Here is a 14,564-nt window from a genome sequence, read left to right on the forward strand (position 1 = left end):
TGTTTTTTTTATCAATTTGAAATCATGCTTTTTATTTGTTTTTGTTTTTAATGTCTCTGTAAAGCACTTTGAATCACCTTGTTGTTGAATTGTGCTATATAAATAAACTTGCCTTGCCTAGAACCAGGCCTCTAACTGATTTATCAAAGATGGAAAAAGAATCAAAAAGCCAGTGGAAAGTGAGGATAGTCTGTCACACTTGCCTAGAGCTCGCTGTATGCCTCACCTCACACCTATGAGATTCAGCAATAAGGAGTGACTCAGTAAGTCAGTCACTCAGTTCAAGTCTTAATTCTTTTTGCCTGGTAGCCATAAAAAGGCAATGTGTAAAACTAAAGCTGCAGAGTCATAGCCAGTAAATGTTTCATTAAGTTTGCATTGGCCTGTTATAAGATTACCTGTTTATGTTAGAAGTGATGTATAAAGCATAGACCCATATACTGCGCCAGGAGGGGAATCTCCGGTTAATCTATTTTAATTTGAACTGAATTTACATTTATGAACACATCTGTCACACAGCCAGCATTAAGGAGTAGCCTGTATTACTGAACTAAAATTGCCCGCCATCACTACAACCGTTACGTATGTGGGTCAAAAGCTTTTTGATTTTAAGTAAGCATGGAAATTCCCTTACGTCTTATTTCACTACAACTGGAAGACTGTTCCATCAATGAATCTATCCAAATTTTAAGTGGGATGCCATAGACCTACAGAATTCTGAATAAATACTACTGTGGTGAATCAAAGGTATACAACAACAATACAATTACTGGTATAATGTATAATGGTTTTATTTATGATTTAAAATATTGTAGTGCATTTAATAGCTTCTCATTGGTTAAAAAAAAAGAAAAGAAAAGAAAAGAAAAAGAAGCAAATAAAAGCTTTATGTTTACACTTGTTTGAACTCTCTGCCACCACAATGTCATTAAATAGCAGTGCAGTCATGCTTTTTTTCAAATGATGGTATGTTTAGGAGGTCACCAACAGAATTCTATGTTCCTAAAAAGTCTGGTAATAAATAACAACCCACCAGAAATAAAATACTATCCCTTAAGCCACAGCTGTCTGCATGAGAATCCAGTGCTGTGCCATGGGAATTCAAAGTCATTGCCACCCATAACACTGCCATCCACCACCTAACAGATTCACTGCCTTCAGTTTTTCACCACAACATAAATAACCAATTCAAACACATTTGCCAAATGTATCAAAGTCTGAGGCTCATGCAAGAGTCGCATTATTACAATACCTAATTTCAAGTCAGGGGCTTGGTTGCACTGTGTAAATCATATACATGCATTTATTTACATTCACTGCAATTCAGGCTTCCACCAAAGACTTTCTTGATGTTTAAAAATAAGAATTCATGCTATTTTTGCTGTTCATTAACTGAAAACAAACGGGTATATTACTTCTTCCCATACTCCTTGTGTTTCCCTCATTGTTTCCTGGGATTTGTTTTTTATCCATCCATTCACTTGCACTTATCCTTATCAGGATTCCGTGGGGACTGGAGCCCATCTCAGCTTTTATATTTTATAATTTATTTATTTTTTATATTTACCTTTTTTTTGTTGGTTATAACATTTGGTACTATAGCTGTAACCACATTTACAGTAACTTTGTTGCTGTATTCATTGATGCACAATCACCTGACACTTGACTGCTGTACTTGATGTTCACTTACTGTTTGCTTCTTTACTGACAAATTTTGGGGAGCACATAAATGTAGATTTTGTTTATTTTGTTAGTAATTCATACAACACATGTAAGACCTGCCATGTAAAAAAAAAGTGGAACAAAATTCAGATAACACTGTGACAAATGATAGGAAGAAAAGTATCATACCCCCTGCAAGGATCTGCTGCTCCAGTTCGGCCATCTGTTTCCTGTAGGCCCTCAACGCTGCCTCCTTAAATGTGGGCCGAATACGTTTTTTAGGTGGAGCCTCTATTGGTTTTTCTTCTGGAAGATTTTTGTTTTCATCCTCTTGCTTTTGTTCAACTTTTTCTGCCACCTCTGCAACCTCTTCAGTTATTTCTGCCACCTCTTCTAGCTCCTCATCACCTTCTTCCATCTCCTCTGTCAGATCATTTCCCTCTGTCTCATCTGGTTCTTCTACATCTACATATTCTACCATGGCATCATATTCAGCAGTGTCCTCAGTCAGTTGGTTTTCATAATCCTCGCTGTACTCTTCATCATACTGCTCATCCAAACTACAATCATACTCCAGAACACATGTTTCTTTACTTGCTTCATTGTCACCTGGGGCTTCCAACTCTTGCGAAGCTTCCAAATCCTGAGAGGCATCAATGTCTGGAGTGGCTTCAATGTCTTCAGACACATCATAGTCCTGAGAAGTCTCACACTCCTGAACAGGTTCATCAGGCTCCTCTGTCTCAGAAGTATTAGTTCTGTTCTCCAGGTTAGCTAGCACTTGCTCCATTACTTCAACATAGTGGGTCTCACTGTCCACGGGTTGTTCCTCGGCTTCTGTTTTATTCTCCTCTGCTTTAAGGAAGACGGGCTCTTTCTGGATATCTGAGTCAACTGTAGTACTAGAATTATTGGTAGTGGAACCAGATAGTGTGCGGAATCGCCCCATAAATGAAGACGAGGTGTTTGAGGTCTCCTCAGGTGGCGCAGCAGGGGTAGTTTGAGACCCAGATTTCCATACAACCTCAAGAGCTGACTTAGCTCTCTGTAAGGTAGAACCAAAGCCAAATCCAAAAGACTTTTCACTGAGATCTATGCTGAGCCTACTGCTCCAAGACTTGGGAACTTCCTCAACCTTCTCTGTTCGAATCTCACTCTGGCTACGGTACATAGATGAAGACTTACTCTGGGGCTGGTGAAAGCTATGATTAACATCCAGTTCGGGGAATTTTTCTTTAGGAATTGTTTTGGGGATATCTTTAGAGACTTCTTTAGAGGCTACTATTGGTGCTACTTTAGGAGCTTCTCCTGGGGCTGGTTTAGGGGTTTCTTTGGGGGTCACTTTAGGGCTCTCTTTTGGGACTACTTTTGGGGACTCTTTAGCTGGAGTCCCCAAAATTTCTTTAGTTGGTATTTTAGCAGTTTCCTTAGGTGCTACTTTATGCACCTCTTTGGGGGGCTCTTTTGGGGAAGGTTTTGAAGCTTCTTTGGTAACTTCTTTAGGAGTAATTTTCAGACCTTCTTTAGGTACAACTTGTGGAAGTTCTTTAGCAATAACTTTAGGGGATTCCTTAGGAGATTCCTTAGGGGACTCTTTAGGAGTCGAGACAGGGGTCAAGACAGGGGTGTCGATTGGGGTTATTTTAGGGCTCTCTTTAGGGGACTCTTTAGGACTTTCTTTAGGAGTCAACATGGGGCTATCTTTCGTGGTCACTTTAGAAGTGACTTTAACAATCTCACTAGGACGTGCCTGAGATGCCACTTTAGATACCTCTTTGACTGTGGGCTTTGTTGTGTCTTTAGGAGTGAGTTTAGGACTGTCTTTAGAGATAGCTTGAGAGGATTCCTTAGCTGCTGTCTTTGAAATCTCTTTAGGCAACTCTTTAGGAGCTGCTTTAGAGGTCACTTTAGGTAAAACCTTAGCAGATACCTTAGGACTTTCCTTTAGCAATATTTTTGAGTTGTCCTCTTTTGTAGCCACTTTAGTTTGTTTATGTGTCACTTTAGCAGTGGCTTTAGGGGAATCTTTGGGGGAAGATGCTACTTTCGTGCTTTCTTTTGAAATAATCTTACATGGTTCCTTAGATTGACGAGCAGATGACTTGACATACTCACGTTCCGTGATAGGAGGAATAATGTGGGTCGTTATTGGTGGTAGGGAAGATTCCCTGTCAAGCATCATAAATTCCTCATCTCCTTCAAACTGTAAATCAACTTCCTGACATTTAGTGATGTTCTCTGGAAAACCAGGAATTGTTGATGGGTCAAATGGACTGCTAACCTCTATGGAGGCTTCTAAGCCAGAGTCAGCACCCTGCTCCAAATGATGCCAGTCTTTCCACGGTGATAGATCACCTTGCAGAGAAAGCTGAGAGCCACTGTAGTGACTTCTATCCCTTGACATACAGACAAGTCCATTGCTAACTCCGCTGTCAATAGTTTCCGTAGTCTCGACCTCATTATGTTCATAAGCTTGATTATCGTGGCTAAGAGCGTGACTGGGGCTAGCATACCAGGAAGAAGCCATGTCTTCCTGTTTCCTTTGCCACAGTTCCTGATCTGAGGAGGACAGCAGGGAGCAGCCATTTGCCCGTGTAAAGTACTGACTCTCTGAAAAGTCTTCTGAGTATGACTGGCAAAGTTTTGAGCAGTCCGACTCAGAGCGGCTGAGTTTTGGAGTGGAGTAGTCACTCTGGGAAAGCCAACCAGGGGTCAGATCAGAATAGTAAGCCTTTGCATGCTTTTCTGGATCATAGTAAGGGTCATCAGCATAGTGAACTGTGCCTGAGTAGCCAGCCTCATCTCCTGACCGGGTATGATCATGGGACCGCCTCTTCTCTGATTTGCTCTTGTGAACAGGCTTTGAAATCACCATTGCATATTTATTTCTGCTTAATTCATCCAGTTCTTTGTCACTGTCCATTGAGTCCCAGTCATCACTCTCCACGACTTTATCCTTTCCTGAGATCTTTATATCCATGCTTTCATAAGTTTGAGAGGATGACAGTTTATCTTTTCTCTCTTTTCCATCATGAGTTAAGCTATCAGTAGACACGGTAATGCCAGTTCCTTTAAGTTTATAGCACTTTTTTAAGACTACATCTCTATCTTGGGGTGTTGCAAAAATAACAATAATAGGGCGGGGTTTAGCATTAGAACATTCTCTTTGTTGCCCTAATCTATGAGCGAGTTCAATTTTAATTGTTTTATGAGGGTCAACAAAACCCATTTTGTCTTTTATTATTTTATAAATTAGACTCTCTGTTTTCTCTGACTTTTCTTCAGGAACATTGAGGAATCGCAAGGTGGAATTATTGGCCTGGTGACTAATTTGTTTTATGTAGTCATGGATATCGCGAGTTTCCCTTCTTGACTGGACAAATCCAGAGCGAAGCTGTTCAATCTCACTCTGAACTACTTCCACACTGCTGGAGATCTCATCAATTGAACTTTTAAGGGCATTGACATGGCCACGAAGCTCAGATAGTTCTGTCTCTATCTGGCTGATCCCCTGTAGCTCCTTAAAGATCATTTCCATTACATCCTGTGTTTGACTGATGCAACCTGTTGAGGATGAGCCAGGCTCAAGGGTTGAGCTCTTTTGTTGCCGTCCAGCACGGTCCAAGGATTTGCTCCGAATGCCTAGAGTTTTCCTCCAATTGCTCACCTCGGAGTCTGAGGAGACACATTCCTGGCTCTTTTTCCATTTTCTTAACTTGCGTAGAGCTCCCAACCTAAGTGTGTGTAGACTGGAGCGCTCCCCTCTTTCACCTTCAGAGCTACCATCCGAGGGAGCCAAACTGATGAGGCTCTTCCTGTTTCGTCTTACTGGCATAGTGTGCGATTTATGCTCATCCAGTCTCCGGATGGGTTTTGTGTCACTCAAGGAGTCAGAGTAACTACTGTCAATCGAAAGAACCTCGGGAAAGATGCTTTCATTATTATTCAAAAAAAGAGAACTTTTTGGGAGTCCATTTGCTATAGCTACACGATAACTGAAAGTGGGTGACAGAGATGAACAGTCGTTTTTTCCGTCGTCTTCCTCGAGCGAAATGTTACGTGCTGAAGAGCATTTGGAAATCTTTTTAACGGTAGTCTTCAGTGTGGTAGAGAGAGTTAGATTGTGTACTTGCAAATCAGTGGTCAATTTAGGCTCTTTATTTTCACTTCTCTCTTTCTTCTTTATTGGTTTTGCCAATTTCTTTGTAAACATTCCTTTGCAAATCTTTTCAATGTAGGCTGATATAGTTTTGATTAGGGCAGAAACCATGGATGGCAATCCTGTGGACTTTTTTTTATCATCTAATGAAAGGAGAAGTTGGCTGGGAATACAGCGTCAGTGAGCCAAGCACAATCAACCTGTGCTTGACAGTAGGAGTCCTGCTCACAATCACTAAAACCACAGCCCATGCAGAGAGTCACTAATACTTTTGAATCCAGTGGCCTTCCTCCAGAAAAGGACCATCTCTCTGTAAGACAAAGAAAGAATATTTGTTTTACAATTGGGTGGCATATTCCTAAGATATACATAAATACAGCAGAACCTTACTTTTTTTTTTTAATCTTTTGATCTTTAACATTTGTAAAGCCAAATTGTCTCCTCTGAACTGTCTTCATACACCAATTAAATAACTGCTTAAGTAAACACTAAAACAAAGGACAATTTGCGTCTATATTTAAATTTCTGCATTAACAACAACTAACTTTAAACACATTGTTTTGCTGATAATTCAACAGATCACCTAGTCACCCATTCTATATGGATGTCACCTTAAATCACAAACTAGACTTCCTGACAAATCAAATGAGAAAGAGACAGGGAGCACCAAAATAAATTGTATTTCAAAAAAAAAAAAAACCATACTTAAACTATCCATGACAAATAATTTTAAAATCTTTTATCTTGTTAAATGGCTAAAATTTGATGAGAACACAAATTTCCTTAATTTAATTGGAATGGTCTGATACATGAGTTAACTATATGGAAGTAGTACTACTGGAAGGTAGGTGAAGTGAATAACAATGATCATCCTATTATAATGTAACATTATAACATTCCTGGGAAACAGTTGGTGTTTACATTTATGTAAATGTTACGTCACCTTCCCCAGCATGACAAACCACCCAGCCACACTGAAGAAACTGCTTAGGAATGGTTCAAGGACTGCACAAAGTGGACAGCTCATTCAATTCCCATCAAAGAAAGCAACAGTACAAGTTCAAAGATCTGTTTCCAACATCCAGACACCACAGAACACCCCCAGGACTTGTGTTCACGTTGTGATGGATCAGAGATGTTTTGACCAAATGAGGGAGGCGTACTCAAGTGATATTAAAATGTACTGGCTTATAAACAGTCATTTTAGGTTCATGGAAAAAGAGGCCCCTTGAATCATGCTTGATGGCGTTAAACCTTCAATTGCTTGGAGTGGGTATGAGAGGTATGTATTTTCCATATAGCGAAGCTGGTCAACTGATTCAAAAGAGAGATGTTTGTTGTGCTGAGGACCTGACAGCTGCTACACATTAGTTCTGGGGTTTAGAGCTTGATGTGTCTACAGTCTCATGACCACAGAGACATGCTCACTTTAAATGAGCTGTGAAACACAGCATCTCAGTTAGCTTTTACTGCTTGCCTCAGAAGAAAGATCAGACATTAGCAAATAGAACTGAAATGTGATGCCAGCGTGTACATTTTTCTGCTACTACTGTATAAAGTAAGGAGTCCAGCAGTTTGACTCTTTGTCTATACATAATTCTGAAAATGTCTTACAGTGGAACCAGTCTTAATAGGTCACCAGATACTCAATTAACTAGTTCATTTAAAAAAAAAAAAGTATGATATCATTGAAATGATGATTTATCTTTCAAAAATTGTCCTGATGTATTCGCAAATCATTAAGCTTTTAAAAAAATCTTTACCAACTGTCAAAACTCTTACAGGTATGGAATGGCAAAATGTTAAGGTAAAAAAGAACTACAATATACTGGTATACTGGGAGGTTCATGACTCAGCTCTTTTAAAATGGCATACAGCCAAGAGCAGCCTTTTGAAACCAATGGTTCATGACCTAAAACTGTCCCCAACAAATGAATCACAGCAGATAATGTTTTAATATGTTCCGAGATTGCCTGAAATACTTTCATGATCAGTGATCTTCTGAATTTTAAACTTATAACTGCATGATAAGAGTGGCAATTGAGTTGTGAACAAAGCAAAGTCTCACACAGTCTTAAAGAAAATTGTGAATGAAAGTGAATTTCCAAAATGTCTCTAAATGAATGAAAGTGAATGAGTGCACCGCAGTGCAAGATCTTGCAACACTAGCAAGATCAAGTGCTGATGATGGTGCTAAGTTTCCAATCTGGTGCCATTAAACTACTGAATAAGACCAACATAACATGTGCAGCCATGTATATAGTGCATTTCTATATTTCAAAATGCACAGAAAAATAGGTGGCTCATTTACACATTCTTGAAGAAGGGTCTGAGTTACAGACACCCCTTCTCTCCTATTTAATTGCCTCCTAATTGTAGAGAATATTGGATAGCCCAAACAAAGGTTCAGTAAACCTGAGAAACCACTGTACTTTACTAATGCATATGTTTCAGCCAGACAAAAATTAACACTTAAAACTAACAAGGACAGGGAAAATAATATTATACTGTCACATGGGGTGGTAGAATATTACTGGAAAGCATGTTTTTTTCTTATTGAGTGAATTATTTCAAATCAGGATGCAGAGATACATCCCCAAATGATTACAAATTACTTTTTATAAATAAATATGTTTATTTTTTACACACTTGAATAGCACAATATAATGAGCAAAATTAAATGTTTGCATGAAAGAAGAGTAAGATGGAAATGATGAGTGGAATGTGAGGAAATAAAAGGAAGGGAATGTGCTGAATGATTGAATTAGACATTTGCATGCCAGAAGCTACAATATAAGAATTATATTTTTGATTATGAAAAAATTGGAGGATTATGATCTATAGTGATAAAAACTGCAAACGTGTCTTTCTCAGAGCAAATAATTCCTTAGAATTAACACTGGCATCAAACCTTTCAGTTTCCTTTGATGTTATGTATAGCTGACATACAGTTTTTTTGGCTTTTTTTTCTTTTCTTTTTTTTTTTTGATTGGCACAAAGGTTTTTGAGGATCTGAAGCAGGATTAGATTTTTTTTATGGTTGTTGAGATAAAGCAGTTCTTGCACATCTCTTATGTTACCCCAATGAGTCACCAGCCCTGGGTCTTCTAAAGATTTCACTGTAATTCAGTCTGATCAAACAAACTTTTGCTGAATTTGTCAAAGACGTGCAGGCGATACACACCTAGCAGGGAAGGCTGTCCCTGCACAGGCAGGATTGCAGATACGGGGTGCTAATAAGTGCAGATATTTTACTGTGCTGTTGTCAGTGTTAGACAGAGACAAATTTCAAGCTATCCAGACATAGTACAGCTATAGTCCATAGTCCATTTCCATAGTACAGCTAAAAAAATTCTACTTTTGAAGTACTTCTCATTGCTACTCAAACATAGATTATGCTTCAAGGAGGAAGGTTTTGCATAGCATATAAAAAGCGACCTTTTCAGTCGTTATACTGAAAACTGTCAAACAGACAGCCTAATTTCTAAATCACATCACAAAAATGTTTTTGTGTAAGCTTTCTGAATGATTCAACCATAATAATACATTATCACGCAACCATCTACACAAAACATACCTAAAAATGACTGCTGGTTAACTTAAACCAATTACCTCAATGCATTCGTGATGCACATTTTTGTAATGCACTTAATGAACCAAATTGAGCTGCAGCCACAATCCTGGATGAAATATGGCATCTAGGATATGTTACTGTTTACTGTAGCAAACACTGGACCATCACTTACATAAAGCACTGTACTGCAGTGTGGCTGCATTTGGTCTGGAACTTCACACTAAAAGAATACTAGTGTTTAATGAGTGTTGATCACCAATTAGGGAGCTGCCTTTGTGTAAACAGAGCCAACATCCTGACATGTGCATGTTAAGGTTTGACAAATGAAGCATTCGCCCTTTTCCAGAGCTAGACTTGATGTGCAAATAACTTGCTAATGCCCACGAGGTATCGCTTGTATCGTCCCATTAGAGCGTAATGATGCAAGAATAAAGAAAAAAAAAGGATGAGAGACAACTAAATTACCTCATCCTACTTACGCGTGTTCCACTAATTTCAATTCTTTAAGCAGACTCATATTGTGTCTGTTTAACCAGGTTTTTACATATTCAAATACTGTACTGTAATTTATTTGTCTCTACATTTTGGACCTCAAGCTTAACCTATTCTTCTGCATTAAATCTATGCACAGTCTACAATGTAACACTGAAACACTAGTTGGTCGCTGAGTTTCTCTATTCGAGTTGATCAAATCAATTTGAAAAACGGAAGTTAAAACATAAGGAGCCGTAAATTTGTACGAAGCTACAATGATCCCCAATGGGTCAATCACAGTCATTGCAGGCTGTGTTAATGTGACATATGGTCACATTTCTAGCGAAGTGCACGTCAGGTTGCACGATAGGGTTTCAATAAGTTATGATGTCATGACGTACCTTTGGTGTAGCGTTAAGACAGATGTATAAATCCCCCTTTAGTCTCATTTTTGAATAGGGATGGGAATCAAGAAGTTCAATTCCTTGGAATTGCTGGTCTGCTTGGAATTGTTGATCTGCTTGCCTATTTCAGTTTGTGTACTGGAATTGTTATATCATTACATAACGTAACATAGTCTTGTTTTATATAACTGAAACGTTTGATACAATTATTTTTGTTTTGTCTGTCTTTAAAAAGTGGGTCATATAATTATCAAATATAGTTCTCGACCCTTGAGCGAGGCACTGAGACTCAAACTACTCCAATGGAGTGTCTTTTTCATCAGCTACTTCAGCATATTTTAAAAATAACTAATTTCTTAATGAACTTGCTTAGTCAGAGATCACTAGCTCCTGTAACAAACAAAATTGGGGTATTCCCATAGTCCAGACTTACAGCCCCTCCCATTTGTGAGTCAGACTAGAGAAACCTCCAGAGAAAGGGGAGTACCTCAGCCACACCCACTCCCTATGCTCTGAGGCATTCCTACCCCAAGCCCAGCATTACTATCCAGGGACCTATTTCCCCCATTTTTCCAAATGCATTTGATCAGCAGAGCACTCTAAAACACTCCATTTCTCACAGTCTGTACAATCTCTGCCACTCTCTTTTAATAAAAGTGAGTGCCAGTTAGAGGCATGCTAACCTATTTCTCACAATAGTACAACTGCTCCTCTTCTGATGTAAACTCGGCTATACCAATTTAAGGTTATTATGCTGCAACCAATTACTACTACACACTGGTGTGTTGTTTAGTCCCTTAAGCTTCTGGTTGACACTGAGGGATATTTTGTGCAAACCTTCAGAATGGGCTCCACATAAATGAGAGATGCTCATGTGTTACGTCATGTCTTCAGACTCATGATTATGGATTATGGTTGAGTGTGGATTAGTGCACATGTGGATGTGTACATCCCTGTGCGCATATGTGTGCAGCCATGTATGTACACACACACATGTGTGCCATGCATGCCTCTGTGCATGATTGCTTTCAAGCACACATTTGCTGCTATGTGAGTAGAGCGAAGTACACTAGTGGGGGGGCTGAGCGTGTGAGGGTGTGTGCATCCTCAAATCATTTTGCCCTCACGCCCATCCTCAGCTACATTCCGCCTCCTTTCTTCTAACCTGTGTAGTCTATTTCCCAACAGTGAAATATCTGCCCGCAGCCCTAGGAAACCAGCCAACATCACAACAGATTGTCTCCACTCATAAATCAAAATATTATCATTTCTTTGGCTGGCATGACGGGATCCAGTCTCATCGCGTTTGCTCAGTGTGAAACAACAGCATTGCTCACATGCGTTCCTGTTGTGCAGAACAACATGGGGAAAGGTGAGAATGAGAGCAATGGGACGTTTGTAGAATCGACATTGTTTGAATCAGAAACAACAATACGATTGACAGTATCATCAACACCTTGCATTTTATTTTTTTTTCACCTATTTACATCAAGATGATGCCATCTATTCGCATAATTCTCAAATAACGTTTCATCAGTCCACTGACAGGGCCACTGAGGGAGGGGAGGCAAGCAACAAGAAGATCCAGGATGAAGTCAAACAGTCAAGATTCCCACGCCATGCAAACACGTCTCGAGCGCCTGACAGGGCTTCGCCGCTGTACATACCTGGTTGTGTCAAATCCCCGTGTAGGACGCCAGCGATAGTGTGCAAAACGAGCCGTGTGGAGCCGATTCCCCAGTTTCAGCGAATGGTCGGAGCGAGGAGAGAGCAGCGATGCTGGGGAGGGGAGGGAGGGAGGGAGAAGAGAGAGTGGCTCGGTGCGCAGCTGCCTGCTAATACCAGAGCTCACAGCATCTCTCTGCGTCCGTCAGACACCACAGCCCAGAGTCGCGCCTCCGTGAAGAAACGTGCACACACCTCTGCTCCATGCCACCGACTATACCCCCTCTTTCGCTCCTTCGTCGTGGGTTTTATTTGTTCCAGGAATGACACACAAGCGCGCACGCGCGCTCACACAACCACACACAAGATCGTGCCCGTAGCCTGTTTCACTGCACGGGGTGTCTAGTCCAAAATGGGATGCAGGCGGGTGGCGGTGACGCTGATGGGGAGACAGACAGCGCTGCTGCTGTTGCTCCTGGCTGCCGAGACTGAAGCTCTGCTCCCCGGCTGGAGAATACCCATCCCTCCCTTATACAAAACTCTCTCTCTCTCTCTTTTACTCACTCCCTCTCTCTCTCTTTGTGTGTGCGTGTTTGTGCTCACTGAGCCCGGTTGAGAGAATTGAGCCGACATTCAGACACACGGACGCAAGATACCCCCAAACACACACTCAGGCTTACGAGAGATGCCTTGAGTGTGATGGAAGGAAGGAAGGAAGGAAGGAAGGAAGGAAGAAGAAGGGGGGGGGGGGGGGGGGGGGGGGGTAGAGCCCCGGTGTGTGTGATTCGTGGTTGCTATTTGCCTGATGATATGATCACTGGACATGCTCAACAAGAAACATCAGAATGATGTAATATCATAACGAACCAGGAGCAACACAGACACACAGTGGGACCCATGTTATTGTAGGCTACGGGAGTACTGCTTTAATTCTCCGTCAAGATCCGCGCGAATGTGTGGTGCGCGCGAGCTCTTCTGTGTTTGTGCACGGCTTTATGGGCATGCCTGAGGGGCACTAAGAGCGCACTTTCATCTCTTCCTTTCACACACACACGTTTATGGTCAGGGCCAACCTCAAGTTACAGAAGACCATATCCATCTCTCTCACACACACACACACACATTCAGAAATACGCTCACACATCATCTAATTGCATCTCTCAGTGGAATTGTCGTCATGCATGATTGCTCACAGGCGCTGTAGATTTATCATAGCCACTGTGGTATATTAAAACACCACCACTGTTGTGAATTGCACTTAGAATGATTTCACAACAGTGAAAAGGAATGGAAATGCACCTAAACCCGCGAACAAAATAGTAGGGCGATTATGCCACATGTTTTAATTTGTCCTTGTGTGACATTTTGCTAATTGTGGCTTTAATTTCATGTTGAAGAGGACAAATTAAGACGGACACTGCAAAGAAAACATTGCAGGTAGCGTGTCACATGATAGTCCACATCATTTCACTGACTCCCCCTGCCTTGGCAGTGATTAGGCATTCAAATAAAACCCATCTCTCTCCCTCTCCCTCTCATTTCGCTGCTCTCCTCCTCTCTGCGTGCCTCCCTCTGTCAGTCTTGCTCTCCTCTCTCAGCCGAGATGTGTGTCATGCGCTCCTCCAACAGCCACTAATTATCTGGCCTTCTAGCTAAATCGCATTCCATTCCACTATCTCTCTCTCTCACACACACACACTGTCACATGGGAGTGTGGCACAGGATGTATGGAGATGTGTGTGGCTGTGTGCGCAAGCGTGTGCGGTTAGAGGTGGTGGTTGGGGAGAGAAGGAGTGCAGTACCCCTCCTCCTGTGTATGGCTCCCGATCGCCTCCTGCCGGTAACGAAAACAACTGCAACTGAGAACCTCATCTGTTTCTGAGCCAGTCTGACCCAACTGATCACCGCTAATTACTGCAGCACATTTGTTTTCAGAGAAAGATAAGATAGCAGAGCAAATGCTGATTTATTTTAGCATTTGACATGGTTCACTTTAAGTCTAATGTGATCTAATGCTCGAGTAAATGGACAAATTAGTTCTTTCTCTTTGTGATTCATTCATCTTATACAGTTGCTTCCACAGTTAATGCCACAGACTGTATATTGGTAAGTGGACTGGTTCTAATAAAGCACTTTTCTAGTCTACTTGAGCATTCAAAGTGCTTTATACAACATGCCTGTCTGGAAACCAGTCTTTGAACTCTAAGATGAAGCCAGAGTACCCACTGGAAACCCAAGCAGCACAGGGACAACATGCATATTCTACATAGAAAGGCTCCAGCCTAGATTTAAAACAAAAACCTTCTTGCTGTGAGATGACAGTACTTAGCACTACACCACAATGTTGCCCTACATAATGAGTTGACAGTGAAAGATCAACCTTCAAGTGTCACCAGCCAGAATGATTCTCTATAAATACAGTCACAGTTGCTGATAATAAAACATGATGAAAAAAAGTCCAAAGGCCAAATTCGAAGCTTTAAAAACAGTAGCACAAACACAGAACATCATGCAGATTATACAGTGGCTTGCAAAAGTATTCGGCCCCCTTGAACTTTCCCACATTTTGTCACATTACAGCCACAAACATGAATCAATTTTATTGGAATTCCACGTGAAAGACCAA

General features: G+C 40.9%; 1 protein-coding gene across 5 annotated transcripts in view; it reads right to left on the reverse strand.

The window, feature by feature from the left end:
- The window catches only part of LOC102293801 (protein unc-13 homolog C), a 113,164-nt gene extending 100,547 nt beyond the window's left edge, over window positions 1–12,617 (reverse strand). For all 5 annotated transcript variants that reach the window (XM_005912872.3, XM_005912871.3, XM_005912870.3 and 2 more), the window contains exons 1-2: window positions 11,941–12,617; window positions 1,852–6,131 (exon numbers count right to left, since the gene is read on the reverse strand). In XM_005912872.3, coding sequence (XP_005912934.1) covers window positions 1,852–5,932 — 4,081 coding nt within the window. In that variant the 5' untranslated portion in view covers window positions 5,933–6,131; window positions 11,941–12,617. The remainder of the gene's footprint in view (window positions 1–1,851; window positions 6,132–11,940) is intronic.
- Between the last annotated feature and the right edge of the window lie 1,947 nt (window positions 12,618–14,564).

This window comes from Haplochromis burtoni, unplaced genomic scaffold, assembly GCF_018398535.1.
Source record: "Haplochromis burtoni strain Fernald_Lab_line unplaced genomic scaffold, NCSU_Asbu1 Contig_2, whole genome shotgun sequence".
Lineage (NCBI taxonomy): Eukaryota > Metazoa > Chordata > Actinopteri > Cichliformes > Cichlidae > Haplochromis > Haplochromis burtoni.